The 25,453-nt window shown below is 35.6% G+C and overlaps 1 protein-coding gene across 3 annotated transcripts in view; it reads right to left on the bottom strand.

Moving 5' to 3' along the window:
- BIRC6 (baculoviral IAP repeat containing 6) overlaps positions 1 to 25,453 on the bottom strand; it is a 185,713-nt gene that overhangs the window by 71,568 nt on the left and 88,692 nt on the right. For all 3 annotated transcript variants that reach the window (XM_086743675.1, XM_086743674.1, XM_086743673.1), the window contains exons 46-58: positions 24,149 to 24,711; positions 20,922 to 21,097; positions 20,258 to 20,354; positions 19,871 to 20,065; positions 17,729 to 17,929; positions 16,807 to 17,086; positions 14,609 to 14,865; positions 13,492 to 13,600; positions 12,761 to 12,982; positions 8,986 to 9,766; positions 7,846 to 7,989; positions 5,980 to 6,109; positions 2,125 to 2,256 (exon numbers count right to left, since the gene is read on the bottom strand). In XM_086743675.1, the coding sequence (XP_086599801.1) occupies positions 2,125 to 2,256; positions 5,980 to 6,109; positions 7,846 to 7,989; positions 8,986 to 9,766; positions 12,761 to 12,982; positions 13,492 to 13,600; positions 14,609 to 14,865; positions 16,807 to 17,086; positions 17,729 to 17,929; positions 19,871 to 20,065; positions 20,258 to 20,354; positions 20,922 to 21,097; positions 24,149 to 24,711 (3,287 nt within the window). The remainder of the gene's footprint in view (positions 1 to 2,124; positions 2,257 to 5,979; positions 6,110 to 7,845; positions 7,990 to 8,985; positions 9,767 to 12,760; positions 12,983 to 13,491; positions 13,601 to 14,608; positions 14,866 to 16,806; positions 17,087 to 17,728; positions 17,930 to 19,870; positions 20,066 to 20,257; positions 20,355 to 20,921; positions 21,098 to 24,148; positions 24,712 to 25,453) is intronic.

The raw sequence follows: 25,453 nt of genomic DNA on the forward strand, positions 1-25,453 counted from the left end.
CTGTGCATCCTCCCAAGCCCCCAATATAAACCAAACTGTAACTGTACTAGACCATATTACTCATAAAAAAAAAGGTAAAAAAATATTCTGATTCTGCTCTTAAACTTAATTAAAGAGTCTGTCTAGCAATGGGCCCTATGGTAAAAGTTTCAGGTTATTTCTTCAATTAAAAGCAAGAAAGGCAAAAATTGTCTAACAGACATTTCAGCAGGCAAACAATAGATAACAACCTACGAATGTGACTTCAGCTGGAGCACTGACGTGATGGAGCACACGTGATGAAAGGTGTCTTTGAAAGTGCTTTTAAAGTTGCCTAGGTCAAAACCTTTAAAGTAAGCACTAGATTACAATTAAAAGGTAGAATAAGAACATAAAAGCTTACTGAGCTTATACAGCAAGACAGATGTATTTTGGGACAGCTTAAGTTGACTTGTGGAACAGTGAAATTATACTACTGTTATGTACCCTTCTACGCAGGTGACAGAACAAGTAAAAAAGTCAGCAGGTTAATATACGAAGATTCATACAACTACTGCCTCATAATCAGCCAAGAGCAGCTGGAAAACTAACAACATCCATACCTGAAATGCTATAATACACTCTGGTATCAGCTGATTAGTAGGAGCAGCTATAATGTGCAACACATTCTCCAATAATCTCAGTATACTAAGCTAGCTTATCTCAGGAAAATCAGGCCCAAAATACCATCTCTACTCTCTCTTAATTTTACCAGTAGGAAACAAGTTAAATACTGGCTTACATGAGCCTCAGAGAACACTAAAAAACACCAGAATATATTAAAAGATAAAGACAAAAGCAGAAAAGATTTCACAAACAGGTAGAAAAAACAAATGCAAATGAATTAAGCTTACATTTAAATTGTTTTAAGTAACTGGAAAAAATACAAGCAAGAATGAAAAACTTAAGTCTGCTTCTTTCTAAATAGGGAATGGGCTATACCAAGCAGAGAAGCAACTGGTATGAGACAGGGTTGATTATGCTATGCCCTGGTATATTGCTTTATATCTTCCCAGATTCTTCATTCATATTTTAACCCTTCACTTGGACCTATTAATATTTTAGATCTTAGGAAAACATGTTTACCCTGTTTAAGTGGCACCTACTGCAAATATCCTTCCAGATAAAGATGCTGTAAATAATCAGTCATGTTGCTTTAAATATATACGAAGATCCATGAAACTGCTGTCCTATTCAATACTTGAGTTGAGAGTTATATCTACATCTAAAAGTCTGAAATAAAAAGTTTAAGAAATATTGGTGCCAGAAGTCAAAGGAAATCAGCATCTCTTCTTCATGCTTCATGAAGTGTAAATGAAATTGAGGTAGCTCAATGAAGGCAGAAAGCTACATGGGAAAAGGGTAGTTTGAAGTTCACTAATCTCTCTCACACACACAGCAGAACTTTTGACTAATGATCTCCACAGCCACCATCTAACTATAATCTTCTACTAGCGTTGCTAAATCGCTATGTTCAATCTATAACCTTCACAGCAGTTTTCAAGAAGGGTTTACATGAATTACTTCAGAAGGATCTTCACATTAGTTTTTAGAAGGCGAATGCTTTGGAAGAAAATCCTGTATGTGTGGTTTCCAAGTGGAATAACATGGTTTCATGCTTACATCTCCATTTGACAGTTTTTAGCAGAGTACCACCAGTTGTTATGCAAAGTATAGGGATCCTTTTATTTCCAAAACATATTGTGGGAGTAGGTGATCAAACTCTGATGCACCAGCCACTGCAAAAAGGTAGAGGTAGTAATACCACAATAATAGTACACAAATACTAATATATTGCCATATAATCTAAGCTTCAGGTATGTGTCTACAAAGTCCTGTAAAATGCACTAGCAACAGCATCCACAACATTATCACTGACACATACATTTAGGTATAAGTTTGTCAAAATATACCATCTGCTAGAGGCAGCACTTCTACCAGGAAACAATCTTTGCTGCCTAATAGCCAGTTAGATTAATTGGGCTCTACAGTTTTTCTAACCATGATTAGTAACAAAAAGAATTGTTGGTAGATATGATTCCCCTGTCCCCCCCATACCAGAAAGATCCATTTTTCCGAAGATGAAAGGGAGAAAAAAAAACATACCAGAAGCAACAACAACACTGTAACTGTCCTGAAATCCATTTTCTGCTTTAACTTTTTCTTTCTCTTCATAGTTCTTTTTTTCTTTATCTTCCTTCTGTTCATTAATTAGCTTAGCTGTGATACTGGGTGTATCTATAGAGGGAAAAATAAGAGGAGAAAAAGGCATTTCAAGATATCAAGTTGATTTTGTTACAGTTTCTAGGCTGTTAACAACGTTATTCTCAATGATTTTAGTGGCTTAGAGTTCCATCCCAGGCAGTAATAGTCTTGTAAGCACCTATGAACTAAGCTATCATGGTAATTCTGGTCCCTTCTTCCCCGAAAAACCTGTTCTCTGAGGATTTAAAACTGTAACAACTTAAAATCTTTACCTGATGAGTCAAGTGTATTCATGTTAAAACACCACTGCAAACAACCAAAAATGAGATGAAACAAAACAAATAAAAACAAAAAACCTCCCCACCAATAAAAACAAAACACCAAAAAACCTCATCAAAACACCAAAAAACCCCAACAAAAACAATATAAAACTTTTTTTAAGGACACCTGTAGACTTATTTAAACAAATTGTTGTATTTAGGATTGGGTACCTAGTGTTATATACAGGTTCAACTTCCAAACTGGCCAGTATGATTGTTTCCTTGAAACTGGAAGATGTGTAAAGTACATTACACATCCCAACCTTGTGCCGTTTGCCTAAGTGAACATTAGATTACTGCAGTTAAACCACTTTGCTTCAATCATTAGTGCAGATCACAGATACCACCAAACAACTATTAAATCTTTGATTACTGGTGACAGTGGATCATTTCACACCTTGTCAGGTACAACACTGGCCCCAAAAAGGCCAAATAATTCTCTAATTCCTTCTGAGCAGTAACTTGTTTTCACATAGCCACAGCAGCCTTAAGCTATAACCACAGACTCAAAACCTACAAGTACCATCCAGCTACCTTTAACAGTTACACCACCAGTGGGCGAGGTGCTGAAAGAGATACGGTTGACCTGCTTGAAAATATATTACAATTTGTGCCTGAAGACATTGGTTATGTCTGTGTTAGACAGTAGTGTAAACATAAAGAATATAGAGAGTGTGCAACTGCTGCTACTCAGGACCCAACATTCACACATGCACTGTATATATAAAAATATTTTTTAAAATTATATATTTTAGACTAGAGGTTGGTTTTAAAAAAAATTCTGATTATTATTATTATTAAACTTTAGAGTTGCTCTACTTTGGTCCTATGGACTGAATACCCATTTACTGCTGAAAAATGTAAAGGTCATTAATAAAATTATTAAGGATGCTTAAGTAATGGTATTTACTCAGGTAATACTCAGATTTGTTGTTCAATTTTCCTGATCAGCTAAGACCAGTAGCTTAAGACTAAGGTGAATGAAATACAAAACAACTGGTTCTCATCCTAAACAATCCTATCTGCAGCGATAAGCAGATGAAGTGATGTGAGCAGCAGATTTAGCAAGGATTTTAGATGCTCCCCGCCCCTCCCTTTTTTTAAAGGCTGGGAGAAAAAGTATGAAATTAACATGCTTATTCTGATTTATTTTTGCAGAAAGTATGACATGACCAATTTGAGACACTAACAGCATAGTTGAGAAAAAAAAGAAGTTAAGCCAAGGAACAGCCCCTACATAGGATCTTCACAACTTCCCACTGTTGCAGTGGTGGCAGTGTTTTCTTCCTTTCCACACCCAATCCATCTCTTCTCTCTCCCTGTCATCCCAAATACACAGTTTACTCCTCATATATTCAAGTCATCTTTACTATGTCCTAACTATGGACTTAACGAAATGATATACAAGTACCACAAAACTTTCAATACAATCAGAAATCACATTAGATGAGGGATGGAAACATATAAGAACTTGAACTTTTCCAGAATTAATTCTTCCAATTTAAAATGAGAGTTAAGCTGAGGAATAACAATTTTGTAGCAAAATCCAAAGTTATGGTGTCCTACACAGTCAGCATTTGATCAGTGTCGATTACAGGCACTGCAGTACACCACATCATCATGTTCCCCTCCCCAGTCCCTATTAGCACTGGCTATCAAGTTGACCGCAATATACTACTACGGCAGCCATTCAGTACAGTTTATGCCACTGCTCAACAACTGATTCCTACCTCATACGCAGGGACCACCCCACCCATTATAGTAAATCTGACCATAAACTGCACAAGGATCTAAAAGACTTTGGTCATATTCCACACATGAACATGTCTGGACAATAAATGAATATAGAATTCCATCAGAAATAGTAAACTATTCCCTAATAAATAAGCATCAAGCATTTTTCTAGGCTTCGCTATTTCTTAATTAAATCCCAAAGCACATCTTGTTCTATCCAGTACTCTGCCAAATATCTTTACAGTACTTCTATCAACTTCCTAGGTAACATACTTATTGCTCTAATGAATTTATTAACAATTTCGATGTAAAGACCTTCAGTAGATATAAAAAAAATGCAATAGTTCCTCTGAACTCCACGAAGATTTGCTTCAGAAATTAAAGATGATCTACAAAGAGTTCCAAAATATACACACAAATATATCTACATATAAGAACATACATACTAGTCAGATATGCGTGCAGCTAAGTGCACACAATTCAGTACACATCTGTAAAATCATAATTGCTGTGATGCTCTTTGACTTTTCTTTGGTATTACCGACAACCACATCTTAAGAGTAAAGAGGAAGTGCTGGGCTTTTTTTCCTTTTCTTACTTTTAAAAATTTTAAAAAATTTATTTATTTTTTGTCAATTTGACATGCTTAAAACTGATTTTTGACATAACATGACCTAACAAATTTTGCTCTATTTCTTACCTAAGGAGAATTAACTTGCATCTTGCCTGGTTTTACCTAGAGAGCTCTGGCATGGACATGACACCTTTAGTACGAATTCCACTCTTTAACTACATTTAAAAAAAAATAAAGCTAATCTTTAACATAGAACTCTATGTTCTAAAGTATTAAATAAACACTAAAGATCAAGGTAGGATTCATTTTAAGATTAATACATCTACTATTCCGGTGTCAAAATTTGTACTATGGTCTGTGGAGGCCTGGTCAACAGAGTCCCGTACAGAAGGGTTCATCTCTCCATGCATATTCAAGTAGGATAACTGCAGGTACTGAACTTTAAAAAAATGGACAAATAAATTCATGCTTTAACGTTATCCTCTCACTGTACATAATTTCAAAATTCATCTCTAAAAGTAAATTATAGTTTTCAATCTCCATTTAGTAAGCAATGTCAAATGTTTATATAATAGGCAAATGCATAACCACAGAAATTAGATGGAGTCTTCATTAATGCTCTTTTCATAGCAACACTATTTCATCGCCATCTTGAGATTAAATTTTAAGTTCCAGGACATTTAACTGACATAATTTGGGAAAATTTAAGTGACTGGATGAAAGACAGGGCATCTTAAAGACTGATATTTGCAGCATCATTTGTATGGTCTTGTATATATCCAGTGAGAGCTTTGAGAACACATTAATACCAAAAAGCAAACAAAAAAAACCCAAAACAACCAACCAACAGACCTCCAGCCAAATAACAAAAGAACAAAACAAAACCCCCACCTTCACCACATGGGTTTTATAGAAGGAAAAAATACTATTTGACCAGTAAAAGTGTATTTTACATAGAAAATATAAGTCATAAGCAAAAGCTTACAGCTTAAACCATTGTTTCATATTCAGCAATTACCGACGAACACTGTAAATATGTATCTTAGACAAACTTGATTTATGTGGATTTTTTTTTTAATTTTTTTTGAAACTATCTTAAAATACCCCCATGAACTATTGCAAACTTGCCTGACACGCGATCAAGAACCTCTGCTAGAGTTGTTGAGACAGGCAAATGAAGAGTACGAAATTTGTGTCCAGCTCCATACATTGGATGTTGGATTACATGACTAGTAGCATTAATTCTACCTTTGTACAGCTGAAAGGAAAAACAGACAACATTTAACACTACTTTAACACTCAGAAATAAGTTAAAATGCTAAAATCTTATAAACTCACCTCAGCAAAATAAAGTTACATCTTTTGTGCACTAAAAAGAAAACTGAGATATCCTTCACCTTTGGAGGTATACAGTAAAAATGCATCAAATTAGGATGCCTAAATTTTTAACTCAAAATAATTTGCTTCAAAAGCCTAGGATATTTTTAGGATCAGAAACATATGATACCATATTTGTTTTTAAAAATACAATAATTTTATATAGCTGTATGTGAGAGAAAAATTGAGTGTCTGAGACTTGCAATTATTTAGGAAATTAAAACTTAATTCTGAAATTAACTTAGGAAAACCACAATATACTTGGAGTAGAGAAAGATGTCATTTCTCTACTGCCCGGACTTGAAGATGATGTTTATTCTAGATTTAATATCTACTTTTTGCTATTATCATGGGTAACTAAGTTGTTACTAGCTAAAACATTTCAAATATTTTAACATATCATATTTTAAATATTTTAGCCTGAACTCTGTTCAGATTTTCTATCACTCTCTGCTTGCAGTAACTTTCTACAGACGTTTCTGCAATGAGAGTGCCAGTGGTCCCCTTCCTCCTATCATCATATTCACATACAGAACCAATTTATTGCTTTGCAATATTATCAAATAAATTTAATACTTGATGACAATCAGAATTTACCTTATAAAATACAGGTTTGGCAAGAACTTAAGAGACAAAAATGGGGATTCAATCTTTGAAAGGTTATGTTGTTGGATATACTAGAAGTATATGCTGCACATCCACACTATTTTTCAAGGTTTCTCTCTGGATGTTAGAATCATCTTCTCAGGAATAACAGACAGATTGTTTACTGGTGTTTTTAATAGAAGAAACTGACAACTTCTTTTCAAGATATTTTTTCTGCTTTTACATAACTAGTAGCATTCTGTAAAAATCTGTTAATAATTCACCTCAGCCAGGTTTGAACAAAACATTTAAATGTTTGTGTTAAACCTGTATTTGTTCCTCCTTTTCCATTTTACACTATCTGAGTCAGTTTCCCTGTTATGTATCTCATGTAGTACTTTACTTCTGAGATGCAGCAAGAACAGCCACGAAACCAAAGCAGAAAATAATTTTTCCTTGTATGGGAGTATCAGATTTTTTTAATAACTTCTATTTTTTCCTTTATTTCTTTATTCAGTCTTCAGTTGGGAGCATAGCACTTCAGTCATTATAATTCTGTGTTATGGTGAAGCATGTGGAAGTATAAAAGCATAAGTCAAGTATTTGTCACTGAAATTTATTCATGGTGTTTTGGCTAATGCTGAAGGATCTCTGCCAATTTTGAAGCATCAAAACTACGACTGTGCCTCAATGAAACTGCTGGAAGGACTAGAACTTGTATCTAGATTTGCAGCTAATGCGTAAGAATATTACTAACAAGTCTTACATAAAATAAATTTCAGTCATCAGTTCTTTCTGAAGCAGTATATTTTCAATAAGATGGCTTTGTTTTACAACAGTGTCTTAAATTGTCTTTTAAACTGCTGAGTTACAATTCACCAACATATTTCTTTCCAAAATTCCACAGTGTGTACTATAGGAAAAGTTGCCACCTGACATTTCAAAGTTGAATATACTCAGATTTTTTTTAATTTTTTTTTTTTAAGGCTAAATCTATTCCATATTCACCATACAGTTATCAAAAATCCTTACTGGACACGGGGACTGAAGAAACAAAGTCACTTTCTCATCCTCTAGCATCAGCTGCAAAAAAAGCCTCCTAATAAATCCTGAAATATTTCCAGAGGTTGGGAGGTTCCCACGCTGAGGAGAGGACTGGAACAATTCACAGAGAACCTGGGAATGCAACATGACATCAGATTTAAAATATTTCTATATTTAGGTCTCTAAAATACAGTTCTACACAGCCATAATAGGCAGTGCGTAAGATCTACCTCCCAGTTATCATTCAAACCAGATAAAAAAGAGCACCATTAAAGAAAACACTAGCAGCAAATAAGTTTTTTTTTTTAATAAAAAAAGGTTAAATTAAAACATTGACTACAGCAAAGTAATTGTAAACACACAGACTACTCAAAAAGATAAAAAACTGAAGACAAAGTATTTAGAAAAATAGCTTTCAAATTCCTAACGCAGAAATATCCCACTCCATAATGCAGTATTACTACTGGCTATTAACAGAGAACTGCACTGTTTTTTTAACTGAAGTTTACCTGTTCCTGGTGCACTGTCATTCTTAATGTAGAAAAACATTTTTTAAATTATACTTTTATTCAACTACACTGCAAGAATAATCAATGTGAGGAAAACAGCTGAATTTGTACCAGAATGCCAAATGCAAAGCCATATTCTGCAATAGCCCATATTTCCTTGGTCACAGATTGCACAGGGTATATGGTTGATGACCTTTAAAGGTCCCTTCCAACCCAAACTTCATTGATTCTATGGTTGCACAAGCAAATTTACCAGGAAATCTCCCTAAGTTACTAATATAAAAGATGTGTATGAAGCTTAATTTCTAAATTCCATTTCAGAAGAGTTCAACCTATCCAATTAAATATAGTATTTTGGATTTTGGTCTAAAGTTTCTTTGTCTAAACTAAAAGGAATACAAATCTATACATAGGACTGGGTGGCCATGTCGAAACATTTTTATACCCTTCCAAGTCAGACCAAAAAACTACCAATTTTAATACAAACCTTTCCAGTCAATGACAGCTTACAAAAAGAAAAAAGTTATTTTAAAGAAAGCTAAAACAAGTAAAAAGTTTTAAAAGTTGGCTGCAGTTAGTAATAAAGAAATGAAAACTTTTATTTCTTTTTCTCTCTCACCTGTGCCATAAGCCTCTGGTTATTAGGATGGCAAGAAATGCACTGTAAGAAGAAAGCAACTGTTGCATTTTCAATTGCTGTCCGCTGCTGAGTGGTCAACCCCGTTGTTACAGTTGAAGAAAGCAAGCTAGATCTTGCACTGGTCTGTTGTGCCGTCACATTGTGTCCTCCAGAAGTAGCACCAGAATGGCACAACAGAAATAAAAGTGCTGTCCACAATGGATTGACTTCAGAGCCACCCAACCAATCCTTCATCATGTGGCTGTTGCCAACTTCTGTCAAAAACCTGAGAACGGGAGCAACCAGGTCTGCCGTGATAGGCATTTTATTAAAGTGCTGTGGTACATGATGCCTCCTGAGCCTGTCCTGGGTGATATCCATTGATTGTGCAGCGCAGTCAGAGCTAGAAGTATGGTTAAAGCAAAAACTAGCAAGACTTCTTACAAGAAGCGAAGGCAAACCTGAGTCCAATAGTTGCTTGATAGCTTCAGGAGACTGAGATGAGGCAGCAAGAGTAGCCAAGTGAGACTCTGTTAGTGCAAGAGGGGCTTGTGCGTTTTTAGAGTCATCTGTTAAAGACGAACTAAGGTCCTGCTTTTTGCTGTCATCAGTCATGGACAGTCTATTTTGACACTGCATTGGAGGAGGAGTGATACCCATCCATCCCATGAGTAAGGAAAAATAATTTGGGTGGATGTGGCACATTGAGCAAAGCAAACTATCAACAGCTTTCTTCAAAACCATGTTGCAGGGAAGAGACATGGACCAGTTAAACAGTGACCTGCAGAAGACAGAAAATCATGTCAACACATAGCTTGCCACTCATAGTCCCTTTTCTTCACCGGTTCATAAAACATTTTTCTACATTTATGATTAACCATTATAGAAGCTGTTGTAAAACACACTGAGCTGAGCTTGAAAGCCTTGTTTGGATCACAGTTTTCAGCATGCCCATAAGGCATTCCTCAACCCTTTGTTTAAATTTCTTTCATTTTATTGTATTTAAAATAGAAATAAGCCAACTTCTCTGGCATGCTGCACACGAAAGACAGGATTTCAGTCTTTTGACCGTTGTCACATAATGTACGCATTTTTGAGCCAACTACAACCTCTTTGTGTTTCAACTCTCCAAGCTGCAGCTACTAGAATCACACACATGCGTATACACCCATTTATATAAAGATCTCTTAATCCTTTGTAAGAACTGAAAGTATTTTAACATGTTTCCAAATTTTTTTTTTAAATTGTTTTATTAGAATTGTACCTAAAGATGTTGCAAGAAAAAAAAAAAAAGCAGCAGCAACGATGCTGTTGGTTGAATGATGTTATCTTCGCTATCCTTAATCAATCTGAACTGAGGACAGAAGTTAACAACAGAACTATTCCTCAGATATACTAAAATCCCACCTAATTTTGAACTCCCTTCCATTCAAATACTATGTATGAATGCTAATCCAAGGCACATGAAGGCAAAAGCTGATTCAGCTCCTATTCAGCCTAAATTTCAGCAGTGGTATTTGTAAATAGCAAAATAATAATTTCTTCATACAGACTTGTTCAAAGTACATGACATATTAAAACATCAACAACCCAGTTTCTGAACTGCATTCACAATACCATGACACCATACGTAAGTTATATTATCTTAACCTTTACATACACAGGTGAAAGCACACTTTGTGCCACTTCAATGTTAGATTTCTAAGTAAGTTCAGATGTACCATCATAGATTACATTCCCATTTGAAGACAAGGATTGCTTTCCCCTTCTATGTTTAGTCTAAGGGACTCTAAGACTCCTTGTGTGTAACAGAACACGGGCCTAACAAAAAGTTAGTTTTACCATCAGTCTAGTGAATGGCTGATAAAAAACTCACATTAAAAAGTCATCTCAGTGACTAAATGATCTGTAACTTTCAGTCACAATTTCCCAAAGTCCACATAAAATATAGGCACATCTAAAATCTTCTCCAAGTCTGTATTTACACAATCCTTCTGTCAAAGTTTTCTGGGTAAGTTCATGTTCTATGAAAAATAAGATACTTTTCCAACTGCATACTAAAAAATAACTAAGGAATAAATTAGTATTCATTAGCCAAAGCAGAAATATTGAAATTGAAAATGGGCATGATGGGAAAACATATCCAAGAGAAAAGTAAAATATCGTATGAAGGAGAAATCAGGAAATATAGCTAGAATCAATGATAATATTTCAAAAATTAAAATATCAAAGAGGATGAAGAATACACATGAGAAGCTATTTTTATTAGAAGAATTATTTTCCCTTATAAGTCTGACAACAACCCTTCTATATTTATTAAAAATGTATTTTATAATTTGCTCCAGATGCTGGCTGATATGAATTATAGTTTTATTTGGCAGGACGTAGAGTAACAGGGCTATATTGTAACATACATACTCAAACTAGGTACAATAGTTTTATTAGTATTTCATCATTTTGTCCTATAATGAAAACAACATACTCTCCTCCAAAAGACAAGAAATTCAGTTGTGAAATCCACTTTCATCTTAGTATAAATCTAAATGGGCTATCCATTTCAGGAAGTCTATTTTTATTAGAGTTCTTATTTTTCAAATGTTAAAATTGTTAAAATCCATCCTGAAAATGTATTTCTGTTTAAAAGTATTCCTGAAAGGACTAATTGACCTGCAATTTAAAATCCTTAAATTGATTTCCAAAATGAAGAGTCTCATTTTGAATTAACAATTATTTATATGACAGTATCACCCAAGTGTCCTTGGAAAAGCTTGTAGTCATGTATCTAAAGACCATTATGTTGCATATATAGAAGAGTTCTCCACACTTGTACCAATAAGTCCAACTTGTACATTTCCCAGTGTCTGAATTTTTGACTGTGCCTAAAGACAGTAAGATAGCAGAAAGTATGAATTTTTCCTAAGGGCAACAAAAAAATCATGTGCTATCAAAGTTCCTTTCATTAACTGGAATTTTATTGAATGGTAAAAAGTAAAGATGCTTAACTAGACACAGGAATTTAATGGCTTTATTTCTATAATTCACATTAAACAAAGCTATGTGGCTTCTCTTTTTCATTTAGTTTAAACTGAAGAGACGGTTAAGCCACATAAATTAGGAATGTTAGCTCATATATTTTCAATCTGGAGTCACTAAAAGTATACATTTGGTGTTTAGGGTGAACTTTTCTTTAGAATCAAGCAACATCCAGCAAATCCATAGTTCAAGATTCACTCAAGATTTTACGCTTTGTTCCTTTCAAATTAGACTATGGTCAGAACAAAACTGGTGACTCCACAAAAACCAAATCTTCCCCTACCTCTTAGCCACCAATTACAGATACTGCATACTATGAGTAATAAAATAATGCTTATTATAACACAAATCTAATTAAAACAATGATTTGTAGGTACTGTGAAAATTACTGCAAACACTCAATTTCAACAACAAATTGAAAGAAGTTATCCACTAAAGAAACCCACAAACAAAAACATGCAACAGTTTACTGTTCAAATATGTGCAAGTATATGGACTTGCTGCTTTGTTTTGGATTTTTGTTTTTAAACACAATTATATCTGGAGTAAGTGAATTGCAGCTTTGTCTTTAGAACTAAAACTACCTGTTTAGATATCTTTAAGCATTCAGCCTATCAACTAGCTTTAAGGATGGCAATTTCCACTACTATTTCACAGTGAGTACACTTCAAGCTGTATCATTTCAGTGAACAAAATAATGTAGTTATAAATAGCATGCGGTGCAAAACTTTGCTTTACTTACTCAAAGAGCTCTCTGTCCAGCAACGCTGGTAAATCATATTCAACAAGCAATTCATAACTATGCCACAAAATTGCTGCTACGCAATGCAAATGGGAAGGAGACGGCATCAAGAGACCATATTCTCTTGTTGAGCTGTTTGGACAAATGTAGCTGACCCGGCCACTTTTCTTCATAGCTGCAACTCTCGCAGAATCGCTAACCCATTTCAGCAGTGCTTGAATTCTGGAAGGCAACATGATGTAGTACATTATAAAAGGTTAAAGAAACACTCAGAAACAAATTAGCTTGCTGTCTTTTAGTAATCTGAATTATACATTTATCTCTTACTTTGAAGCAAAGTTCAAGAGTGAGCTCAAACTCTGTTTTCTCAAGACTTCAATCACTATCAGGGGAAAAATTAATTAAAAACACTTATCTTGGAAAACCAAATGTAAGCTTTCTTTCTACACAGAAAGAAATCATAGCAGGTATCTGAGTATTTGAGAGAAAAGTCAGTTGAACACTAAAAGTTTTATCATATTTATAAGAGGCAAAAAAGAGGGGTAGCATTCTCTGCAAAGAATGCAAGGAGCTAGAAGGGAAAGCTGGAAAGCTTTTTTATATTTCTGCACTTTCAGGATATCTCATAACACTCAGACTTTTAGAAGTCTAGTTTTGTGCAGTAACATCAAGTCACTATTTAGCAGATTAATTTTGTATACACTTCCATGTGAGAATCCAAATAGCATTACCTATCTTTTGTTCCAGGGTCTTGAGTTGTTCCAAGCTGATAAAGAATGTCTATTGTGGAGTCAGAAGAGAGACCATTTAATCTTCCAAACAGTAAAGGGCTATTCAGATCTTGTCGCATTAAAAAAAGAAAAGGAGAAGGGGAAATAATAGACGTATTTTTTTAAAGCACTAATGAAATTATTATAGAAGCGCAACATTAACACTGAATTGAGTTTTGCCATTAATGTAAGGATGCAATTCTTATACACACTATTATCTCTAAATTGTGCACTGGGGCAGCCAGTTCGTGAGGGACTGCACCCCGTGGAAAAATGACCCACGCCAGAGCAGTTTCACGAAGGACTGTGGCCCGTGGGAGGGACCCCACGCTGGAGCAGGGGAGGAATGTGAGGAGTTCCTCCCCCGAGGAGGAAGGATCAGCGTAAAGCGACAAGTGATGAACTGACTGTAACCCCCATTCCCTCTTCCCCCCTGTGCCATTTCGCAGGGTGGGGAGGAGGTAGAGATAACTGAGATGAAGTTAAGCCCAGGAAGAGGGAAAGGTGGGAGGAAGTTGCTTTTGTTCTCTTTCTCATTATCCTGCTTTGATTTTATTAATAACAATAAATAGTTTTCCCCAAGTCAAGTCTGTTTTGCCCATAATGGTAACTTCAATGACCTCTCCTGGTCCCTATCTCAAACCTTGAGCCTTTTTTTTCTTATATTATCTCTCCCTATTCCCTCAGAGGGCAGGGGAGCCAGAGAGAGACTGTGTAGTCTGATTCTGAGCAGGGCTAAACTACGACAATACTATTCATGGATGCTCTTTATTTTAAAACATCTAGACATAGCCTCTAAAGTAAGATGTGCTTACAGTATATTGCATGTCCTACTCTTGTTTCTCCAAAGCATTCAGGTAATTATTCTATACAAAAATCAAAACAATGCTAGTTGCACTGCTTTACTGTTGTGAAACTACCCACACACAAAGATTAAGATACTTAGAAGCATAACAGTGCAATGGCAAGTTGCGCCCAATTCAGAACCAGAGAGAATAACATTTAAGTACACTATATTAATACATTTACACAAGCAGCATTTTAAAGCAACAACTGAAAAGAAAAACATTGCACTCACCTGCAGGATCACTCCCTGATGCTGAGCAGTTCCTTAGAAGAATGTCAATCAATTTTAGGCCTATTCTGGTGGACTGAAGCCCAATTTTTACAAGCACAGCTTCAATGTTTGGAGAATGCATACCACAGTAAGGTGACATTAGCAAAGCAGCACAGGTCTGCAACAGGTTAGCAGTGGGTGCTGCAGCACTAGCCATCATTCCTTCTAAATCACTTATGTGAGTGAGGCAGTGGTGTAATAATCTTAACCATCCAATACTGAAAAGGAAAACATGAAAATTAGCTAATGTATCATTTTCTTATTATTTTATTTTTCATCTATAATGTAACTACCTGTATTAGATTCTAGGACAAGTATTGTAGAAAACTGCTGTGACATGATCAGACATCATCTGAGAAAAGCAAATTAAAATGACTGAATTTAAGACCACAATGTAATACACATTAATGATGCTGTTGTAATCACTGGCTTAACGTTCTAAGAAAAGTAGGGTTTGTGGGTAGGAAGACTTTAAGAGCCTGCAAGTTTTATTACTGAAGTTTCTCAAGATTTCTTGATTCACATTTATGTTTCTTCCAATGGGGCCAATCTGTTGAGGGGAAGGTGGAGGAGAAGGTGTGTATATAGGGGGAAGGAAGTGGGGAGACTGTCTCTCATTCTTTAATATCATTCAGTATTCCTTCTAATAACAAATATTGAAAAGTAAACCTATTGTAATTGAATCAATTTAGAAACACATTAACTAGACTTTATTTATTAAAAATGTACTACAATGCTGTTTAAACAAGCATTATGAACAAGACGGTAATTTAAGTTGCATATGAGATAGATGGCATCATTTCACTGCCAAGTTCTAAACTAACAGGTTAACTTATTCTCACAGCTAACCTTATCTCCCACAATTCAAAAAAAGGGCAAACTTGCATGCAGACCTTAAATGAAGTTTATACTTATTTTAGGAATTATTTACTCTTAAATATTTATCATTTAGGAAAGATTTAAACCTACCAATTAGGTCTAAAACCAAATTATATCCAAATCTGTCTATCATACGACTACCATTACTATATTGAGATACTTATGAAACTAAGCTGAAAGTCACAGTAAAACATTTCAAGACACGAAGAATGTACCCCACCTTCCTTCTTTAGATAGTGTTTTTGTGTGACTTTAAGATAACCTTTTCTGAATTAAAAAGCAATAGTATAATTTGGCTATGAAAATTTGTTTCACTGCTATTGAAGATCAAAGACCAATTTAAGTTATACAGCTTTTATCAAATATACACTTGACAGGATTCATGTTCTCTAAATTTACTTACTCTCAAAATTTTTTCTCAGCAAAAGAAGAAAGGTTTTTAGAACTTCCGCACGCTCTTTTTTCTCAAATTCACAAACATTAAGGTTCAAAGATGAAATACTCCCAAGTAACAAATTTTTATAATTTAGTAAGCTAAATTTCAGAACCAGGAAATTTCAAAAATTCACCCATAAATTCAAAGCTGGAAAACTTTAACACTTAAAAAAAAAAAAAAAAATCCTTAGGGGTTTATTTTTTTTAATTTTAAAAACGAGTACAAAACTCAAGAGGCCACCTAACCAAATAAAAGCTTTTGAAAAGAAGTGTTGCTGATATGCAAGAATCACAACAACATTCAGTTCCTATTTCACAAATGTTTGCAAACAGTAATAGTAGATATGACTTCCACAATACATCTCACTGTCCTATTTCTATTCCTGCTCCAATACTTATATAACTCCACTGACTTCAGTGGGGATAATAAAGATGCTGCTACTTCTGTTTTTTGACAACTGCCTACCCATTAAGCACACAGAATGCAACTGTAAATGCTTTCCTGTCCTTTGTATTCTTTCATCATTGTGGAGATGAAACACAGCTGAAACACATATGCAGATTAAGCATGCTACAAAAAAAAAAAAAGAAAAAAAAAGAGAAAAAAGAAAAAAAGAGAAGTACTGCTTATATTTGCCTTCTGTAAAAAAAAAAAAAAAAAAGGGCAACTTTTCTAAGATACTTGAAACAGATTCTGCAAACGTTCAAATTCAACTACAAAAACAGGTACTCATGAATACAGTTTGCTCCTGAAAGATCTGACTCGGAACAGAAAATATCATTAAAAAGGACAAAAGCATGAACTGGCACGATCACGTCTCTGGCCATTAATACTAGAAGTTTACCTTGTTTTAGAGACTTGATCCTCAGAGGGAAGGAACGGATTGTTGACAGTTGCAGACGAGGTGTTTCCGAAGGCTGTGAGGCCTAACAGTTTGATCTGAGAGAGGCCTAGTGTACTGGCATCTCGAGGACGATGGAGACGAAGGCAGACAGCAGAGGCAACTTCAGCTTTTACCAGTTGGATTTTTATATAGGTGAGACCGCTTGTGATAACAGGAGTTGACAAAGGTAACATATTGACCCCATCTGCACTTATTTCAACAGATACTGATGAAGGGCAAGCTACAGAGTAAGTAAGATAAGGAGGTTTAATACTATTCAAAAACCTGTACGGGTTTGATTTTTAAGTGTTAAACATGCATCCTTGTTTAAGATACAGAACAAGATGATGGAAATGATCTTAAGCAAACACTACTACAGAACTGCAACGGGAGTACTTGACTTGTGCGATGGTATATGTTAAAATGCATCAGCATTTTGATACATGGTGCACACAGTTTATTTCAAAGGCTTAAGACAAAGAAAAGTCTTGTTAGTATAAATGCCACATCTTTCCCTATCAGGGCTACAGCGGTAAGAGCTGAAAATTTCATGCTTTATTCCAACTACCGTATAAAACCATTTTGCCTGAAGATCCCTGACCAGTATTGCATTCTCCCTAGGGGAAGTTTTGAGAAGTTTGACGCTTTTTTGGGCATATTCAACATTAATGCCACAAGACACGTACTAAGCTAGAAGAAATCAAGCAGTGGCAGAGCCTTCCATTCTCAAGGAAAGCAGAATTAGCAAGCATTTCAACTTATTTTGCAAGCATTCTTCAAACAACGTGTTCACTTTTGTTCCTCTGACTATATTCTTTGTATTATTTCCACATCCTAACCTTCAAATTTTCAAACTGGCATCAATGTCAGTGAATCTACTTACTTGCCAGAGAGGCCAGGTGAGGCTGGATGTGGATCTCCTTCAGCAGCACGGCGGCGGGAAGGTGAATCGTGAGGTCACACCAAGCTTCCTCAGGTAAAAATATGTACGACCACGCGGCAGACCGAGCTCGTCTGTGAGGAGGAGTAGCCTGTAACAGCACCTCAGCAGGCTGGGCAGTGGGACTGCTTGAGGTGATTGAACCTTCAAAAACAGCACCATTAACATTGATTACTAATGTTTATTAATAAAAAAACCCTTAGATTAATTTACAACCTGAACTATGGAAAACACTATTTTTTTTTATTTCACCTGTTTTGGTTTATTGATAACATTGTATATGTAATAATGACAACCGCTGAGATATTTTTCTTTTACCCTTAAACTGTTTTAAAATAGGCACTTTACATACCTGCGTGCATATGCATGTGCTTGAAAATTTGCTAGGGGGATGCTTCCTACCAAAATCCTAAACTTTCTATCAAGAGTTCATTATAAAAACAAACCAACCAAAAAGTTGCAAGTTGAACAGTATGCTAGAACTTGAACTCAGCTAATTCACAGTTAACATAATTAAGGCTTTAAATGTTTAAATATAACAATGATAACTTAAACAACTTTATAACCAAAATCTGCAAACCTTTTCTTTTTTTTTTTTTAAGAGAAAAAGGTTTGTTTCACATGAAAATCTGTTTCTAAAAAAGAGACCAGAATAAAAAAACTTGACCACAGCAGCTGCTTATTTTTCTGATCTTTTCATGAGTTAAGAATGAAGTAGGAAGATCTAGGCTATGTCTCCTTTAGCAAGTAGTATAGTAAGTAGTATAACAAGACCAGATTTGTGCTGTTCAAACTAGAGGTACTTGAGATATTTTAAAGTAGCTTTAGCATGGCCCCATGACTGAATGCCTAGGAGCAGCTAGAGATTAATTCCTGCACACATTTCAGTGGACTTCAATCCCAAATGAATTGAGTTCGTCTCTCAGAGAACACTACATTATGAGAATCAGAGTGTAGTTAGTGAGGACAACCAGAAGGTTAATTTCAAAAGCACGCTCCTGACTGAAAGTAAAATATCAAGATAGATGCACTCATAAACTCATAACAGAACTTCAAGAACTGCAGGACTTCGCAAATTGGGAGATCAGGCATGCAAAAATTCATCACAATATATGCTTAGGATTATTACTACTTGAAGTGATCAAGTACCAATACTTGCAGGATTCTTCATTTTACCTTCTACGAATTTGTGAAGAGCAAGGTAGAATATTTCTAATGGACCCCTGTTCTGCCAAATAAACCCTTTTGGTTAAAAACAAAATCCAAAAACCAAAATACAGACAAAAAAAATCCAATAAAAACTCCTTTATTTATGACACTCTTAAATTTGAAAGACAGGACTGAATGGATTTCTCTCTTGTCCAACAATTTTTCCAGAAATTTTAAAAAGAATCCTTTATTTCTCCCCTCTTGGCAGTGAGACACACCACATGAATACATTCATGGGCTAGTGGGCAGCAACAGAAAACACTGACAGGACACTAGCAGTGAAAAAGAGCCTTTGTAAGATATTAGAGTACATCTGCATCTTAAAACACATGCATTTTAGCTAAGTGGTAGCTATTGCATTGATATCAAAAACAGCACTGCAATTCTAACAAATGTTCATGTAGGCAACATCAGGGCAACTAAGTGCAGGTCTAAGCGCAGCATCAGCAATATCAGTCCGATGCTCCAGGTTCTGCTCTGTTTAACCTAGCTCAGGCTCATTCTATGTCATCCAACTTTGCTATGCTTCTGTAACAGCTCCATCAAATCCGATGTGCCTTAAGTGAAGTCAGTGAGTCTTAGCATGTCTATGACAGATAGTGGGTTGGAATTGGCTATTCCCTGACCTAGAGGAGAAGGAACATGCCCACCTTGATGCATGACCTTTCCGTCTTTCCCCTATCCACATAAGGTCTTTTTACCTGTGGAAGAGGGGCTAACCTCCTTGCTCAACATCATCTCGAAACATGAGCATCCTCTCTTTTTCGAGGATTTAACAGTATTGCAACATTTGACACTATCACAATATTCTTTGTTAAGAACTCGACAAAGATTCAAATGACCAGTGGATGTTAACCTAAGAGAAGTATTACTTACCCAAAGGTGCAAAATTGTGAATTCCTTCTGCATTATCAGGCTCAGAAGCTAGCACTCTAGCTTTCAAACTGCTGTCTGTTGCTTTGGTGGGACCAGAATCAAGAAATTTCATAATAGTTGAAACCATACTTCTTGCTGTGTTAACAATAGCTCTTGTGCTCGTTACCATGTTGTTACAAATAAGCTGAACGCCACCTGTGTATATAACGTGGGCAAGGGGGAAGAAACCCATAACACTGTTCAGAAGCATGCAACAGATTCTAAGCAAGCACAGGCCTATTTAGTAAATTTGCTTCTCCAGACAACGTATCTGTATTCCTTCTCTTAGTGCCAAAAAATCTACAGTAGATCTTTTACTTGATGCAGCTAAAGAAAAGACACTCTTACCCATATCGTGGAAAGCCTTCAGTGCCTCACTTGTATCCAACACTCGTAAAATGAACCACAGCAGTGGCTCAGATAACTGACAAGTAGCAAGAGAACCCTAGAAGAAAAAGTTAAGAAATACAGTTTCATGCAAAATTAGTATGACAGGAATATGGAGTAGTCTCCCTTTTTAGCAGACAAAAATCCAAGCAAGGAAACACCACCATAGTTGACCTCTCTACCACAAAATAGCAATATCATGCCCCATATAGTTCTCTCCTACATAGGAGAAGTCTTTGCAGTAAGGTAAAGATCAAACTACAAGGGGTAAGCAGCTGAAGGAAAATAAGAATATTGAATATTTAAAATATCCACTAATACGAGCCCAGTAATTGTGTTTCCCACCTGAAAATACTGAACATAATAAAACATTCAATCCATTTTAAAGTGTATTGCCAGGAACATTTACAGGAATGTCAATATGTCCTTACAGAAACTCCCTCTCTCCCTTTAACCTAGGCAACTGAGGAAGGCTTCCTAACTTCAGCACTGAAGTGAAGTGATGTTGGAAAAAAGTTAACATTTCTTTTACTAAGTACTAGTTCCATTTTCTGACCTTATTATAGGTTACAGTAATAACCAACCTGTAATTCCCTTGGAGAACAGCAGACATAAGGGAACTTACCTGTCTTCCCATGTAGCCGCAGGCCATGTAGGTAAGAATTGGCTGAAGCATCACTTGCACTGTTGTTGCTTTTTTACTAAGCGTTGTCAGGATAGTAAACAGCCCATCTCCAACTGATATTGCATCTAAGCCACCATGAAAGTTTTCATGTTTAGTGAGATGTAAGCCACTTGCACCTTAGTGAAAACAGAAGCAGTTCAAAGGTCAGAAGCTGAGACCTAAAAAACCATTACAGCACATAGGAGAACTCAAGAATATTTAAATGTCTTATCAGTTAAATGTTCACATGGATTTTACAAACTACAAATGGGTCAGTTTTCAGGATAATATAAATTACTATTAGTGTTCCCAGATACATACTGCCTTCTTTACAGTATAAATAGGAACACTTGCTCCAGGAAGGCAGGGAATTTGAATCCAATTTTAGGTAAGACCATACAAATGACTGTAATCAGTGAAGGAAACAGAATAAGAACAAAAAAGACTGGAATCACTCTGAGCCAGAAGCAACAAACAAGTATTTAAGATTTTTTTCAGATAATAATAGAAGTGCACTTGTGCACCCAAAAAAACCCCAAACTCATTTAATATGTATATTTCTACCAGAAATACCTCTCCTGAAATTCTCCTCAGTGTTACAGCTCAGGATTTATTAATGAGAATTTACTGACTATCAGTATTCAGCAATATTGATTACACATTGCTGAAACTGAGGATGAAAAGCAGAAGAATAGTCTTCCCAAGGCAGAGATTACCTCTGTAAATACAAAGCATGTCTTACAAAGCATATGACATCAATCTGGAAGAGTTTTTAAAGGTGGTTTTAGGTTTGAGTCGAGCGAATGAATGAAATAATCCCATTCCATTTGGAGAAACTGGAGTTATAATAATAATAATAATAAATAAATAATATAATAATAATAAAAAATAGCGTGTTCAAGTGATCTTTGGAACATGCATTAGAGAAATATTCCGGCAGAGAACTGAAAACCATAGTACTTTAATCACCTTCAACTTATCAAGAAAGAAAATATTGATAAGTACTGGATGCATGGACATAGAAAAAAAAAAAAAGTCTTAAGACAGCCTCTGCACAGTCTAGAAAAATTAAATGGAATGAACGATTGAGCTGAAGCCAGCTAAGGGGGGTTTGCTGTGAAGACTTTGAGGTGAGCAGAAGGTAGGATAGGAGGGGAAATACTGTTATTTGTATGATTTTCATAGTCTGTCAATGAAAAAGCATAAAAACCTAATGAAATAAATAGACAAAATGGTAATTAAAAAAATCCAACAAAATGTTTTAACTTCATGTGGCAAGTGAATTACTCAAGGCCATCCTCGTTCTGACCCACTGGCTTGCCAGGTGCAGTAAATTAACATTATTAGCACTGATTTTGACACCAGAGCCACTACTTATCAGTACCCATCTGCAGATGTTATCTTGTTTATCTTTTCTGGGTAGCTAGCATTCTGCATTAGCTACTACATGTTTACTACTATATGCTGATGACTGATTTTTGGATCATATATAACCTTGGCTGCAATCTTTGAGAAATCTTTTGTTCATAGAAATTATCTGGAGAGAGCTTAATACGGTTTTTCATGAAGGAACTACAACCCCAAAGAGCTGTGTTACATCTTCCCAAATTACACATACAAATTAGTTTCAATATCCTATATTAAAAGACCTTTGGAGGAACAATCCACGAAGGGATCAGCTGGCTCAGTATCCTGAATTCAATGAAAAACATTTGAAACAACACTATCTTTCCAAATGGCCTTTTAAGAAATGCGAAACAACCACCAGACAGAAATCTGTGGTTTAGAAAGACATGAAAATTGAGAAGAATATTTGAATTTCACTCTGAAGAAACATATACTCAGAATAAACCATAATTCCCAGAACAAACTACTTTCAGTGTTCATAGTGTATTTGCGATATGACACCAACTACTCAGAGTAAAGGAGGAGACCTTCTGCAATTAATTTCGGGAAAGTTCCAACAGCGCGATCCAGGCTTGTCAAATCCTGCCTGCTGTTTAATTTGACTACTGGAGATTACTACTTTTTCCTCAATTGCTTTTATGCCAAAATGAACCACTGGTCTACATTCACGTGCTCTCATCTGATAAGTAGACTGTTTTCTGGTAATAGCATTGGTTAACAGTTTCATATCTGCTTAAAAGAGACTAGCACAAAAAATGTCAGATACCTTTTTTGAAACAAGAGAATCACTTTAAAGAGAACAACATTTTACACCTATTATGCCTGAAATGCAGTGCCTATATCCTCCTCCAAATTTTTTTTCCAGCTTTGCACATGCAGAAAAATTAATGGTATTTCAGCCAGTGGTTTAATTTGTGCAAATAAACTCTATGCTATCATCACAGCTCACAAGCAAGTCACAAAGATAGTCTCTGAGAAAATGCACCTTAGGTACATGTCTGACAAAGAGAAACTGTTTAAATTATCATCAGCTTCCTCACTTGTTTGTAGTAGGAAGATCCCACCCACAAATACATGACTGGAACTCCCAGCATATGATGTTAATGAGATTTCTGGTAAAACAGAGGCATAGAAAAGTTTATGTATTCTGTGCAAGGGCCACAATTGTAACTTGTATTTCTCAGAAACTATTTTTAAAAAAGGGAAAATAATGCAATACATAGAGAACAACTGAGATAACATGTCTATAGAACAAACTGAAGATAAACCCTAATCCACGCATATAGGCGTGCAATGAGCACAGACTGAAATACAGGAAATTCCATTTAAATATAAGAGAAAAGCTTTCCTACTTTAGGAATGTTGCAACAAGTTGCCCAGGGCAATTGTAGAGTTTCCACCCTTGGGGAGTTAAAAGTCCAACTGGACAAGGTACTGAGATACCTGCTCTCCGAGGCAGGCTCTGAGCTGACCCTCCTATGTGCAGGGACATTGGACTAGACAATCTCCAGAGGCCTCTTTCAACACTAACCACTCCGAGCAAATTCAAAGGTCAAATGCATGCCTGTTTGTTTTTAATTACTGTCTCCCACTTTGTGTTAGTTTTTTTTTTTCCACATACTTGTCCCTCCTTTCACTTCTTACACATCTTTTTTCCTGTCATTTCTATGACACATTCTTTCCTATCTACACTAAATTTTAAAACACTTCAATGACTTTGTAGAAGTTTTAAGTGTTTCACCACCCCAAAACATCCTCCATTTTATTTACAAAATACCTACCAATAATCATTGCCATAGCGCTGCTGTTACACTGGCCAAGTGCAGACAAAATCTGGCTCATAATTTGTTGGTTGGCTAACACCAAGTCTGCTACATATGCAGTTGATCCTTGAGTGTTAGGGTTGCTTCCATTGCCATCTTTGCCTCCTGAAACCTTTTCTTCATCAGACACACTGTCTGTAGTACTGCTTGCTACTGGAACACGGGCACTATATTCTCGGTTAGTGGAAAGTGGCAGTTGAACTAAAATGTTCACTAGCTTTAACAAATCAAACATAAGTTGATCCCTTGTCATTTCTCCACAAACTGCTTTAGCGTCACCTGGACGGATAATATTAGCAAAAAGCCCTCCAAAACATGCTCGAGCACCCACAGAGCTGTCTGAGCCGCTGCGAGACACCACTTTGTCTGAACATGTAATGTAATGATGCACAAGGAAGGTTATAGACTCAATCACTGCAGAAATAGTGCTAACTGATACGACTTCAAAATTCTGTTCCAGGGTAAATTCCAAGAGTTTCACTTGTGCATCCAAGGGTCCCTGGCCTGTCTGGAAAGCACCTCTGAAAGAAAAACAAAGAAAAAAAAATATATATTTCATTGTTCGATATTAACAAGTTAAATAGGTTTGTTTGTTTGTGGGTTTTTTTGCTTGAATTTTAAGAATCAAAAAGCACACCAAACTTCCAACAAATAAAAATCCACCCATTTTCAGAATTGCATGTTGAAGCACAATCTGATATTTCACGAGTCGAGCATTCATAACATTTTAATATATTGGTCATTACACAGCCTGTAGAACTTGCTCATGCTCTCATTTTCCTGATACCACTAAGGATTAAAGTTTTCTTTGAAAAAGTCTAGGATCCATCTGGGTTTTTTTAATCATTCACTTAATTTTGTAGATATAGGCTTGGAATACAGTCCTGTTCAGTTGTGGGTGAAAAGTTGCATATGTTTTAGCCATCTAAATAGTAACTGTATGTAAGTCCATGAGAAGGTACTCAAACTGTAACAGGTTAGTGCTTGTAGGTTGATTGCTTGCAGGATCCCTTTTCAGGATAAGGTTATTTTCCTAATTGCTTTTACACGTTTACTGATTGACTACAAAATGAACCTTTTGAATCAGTATATTTAAAATAAAACCAGTGCTAATTCTTGAAGTGTTAGTTACTGATTTTTGATACATTTCTCTGTATCTTTTGGCATTGATTAATCTTACTATAACTTTTTAAATGAATTACAGAATTAAACAGTTTATAAAAATAGCCTTGAAGAAAATATTTGGCATTTAATCAGTTCTAA

This window comes from Chlamydotis macqueenii, chromosome 3 (assembly GCF_036417535.1).
Source record: "Chlamydotis macqueenii isolate bChlMac1 chromosome 3, bChlMac1.mat, whole genome shotgun sequence".
Classification (NCBI taxonomy): domain Eukaryota; kingdom Metazoa; phylum Chordata; class Aves; order Otidiformes; family Otididae; genus Chlamydotis; species Chlamydotis macqueenii.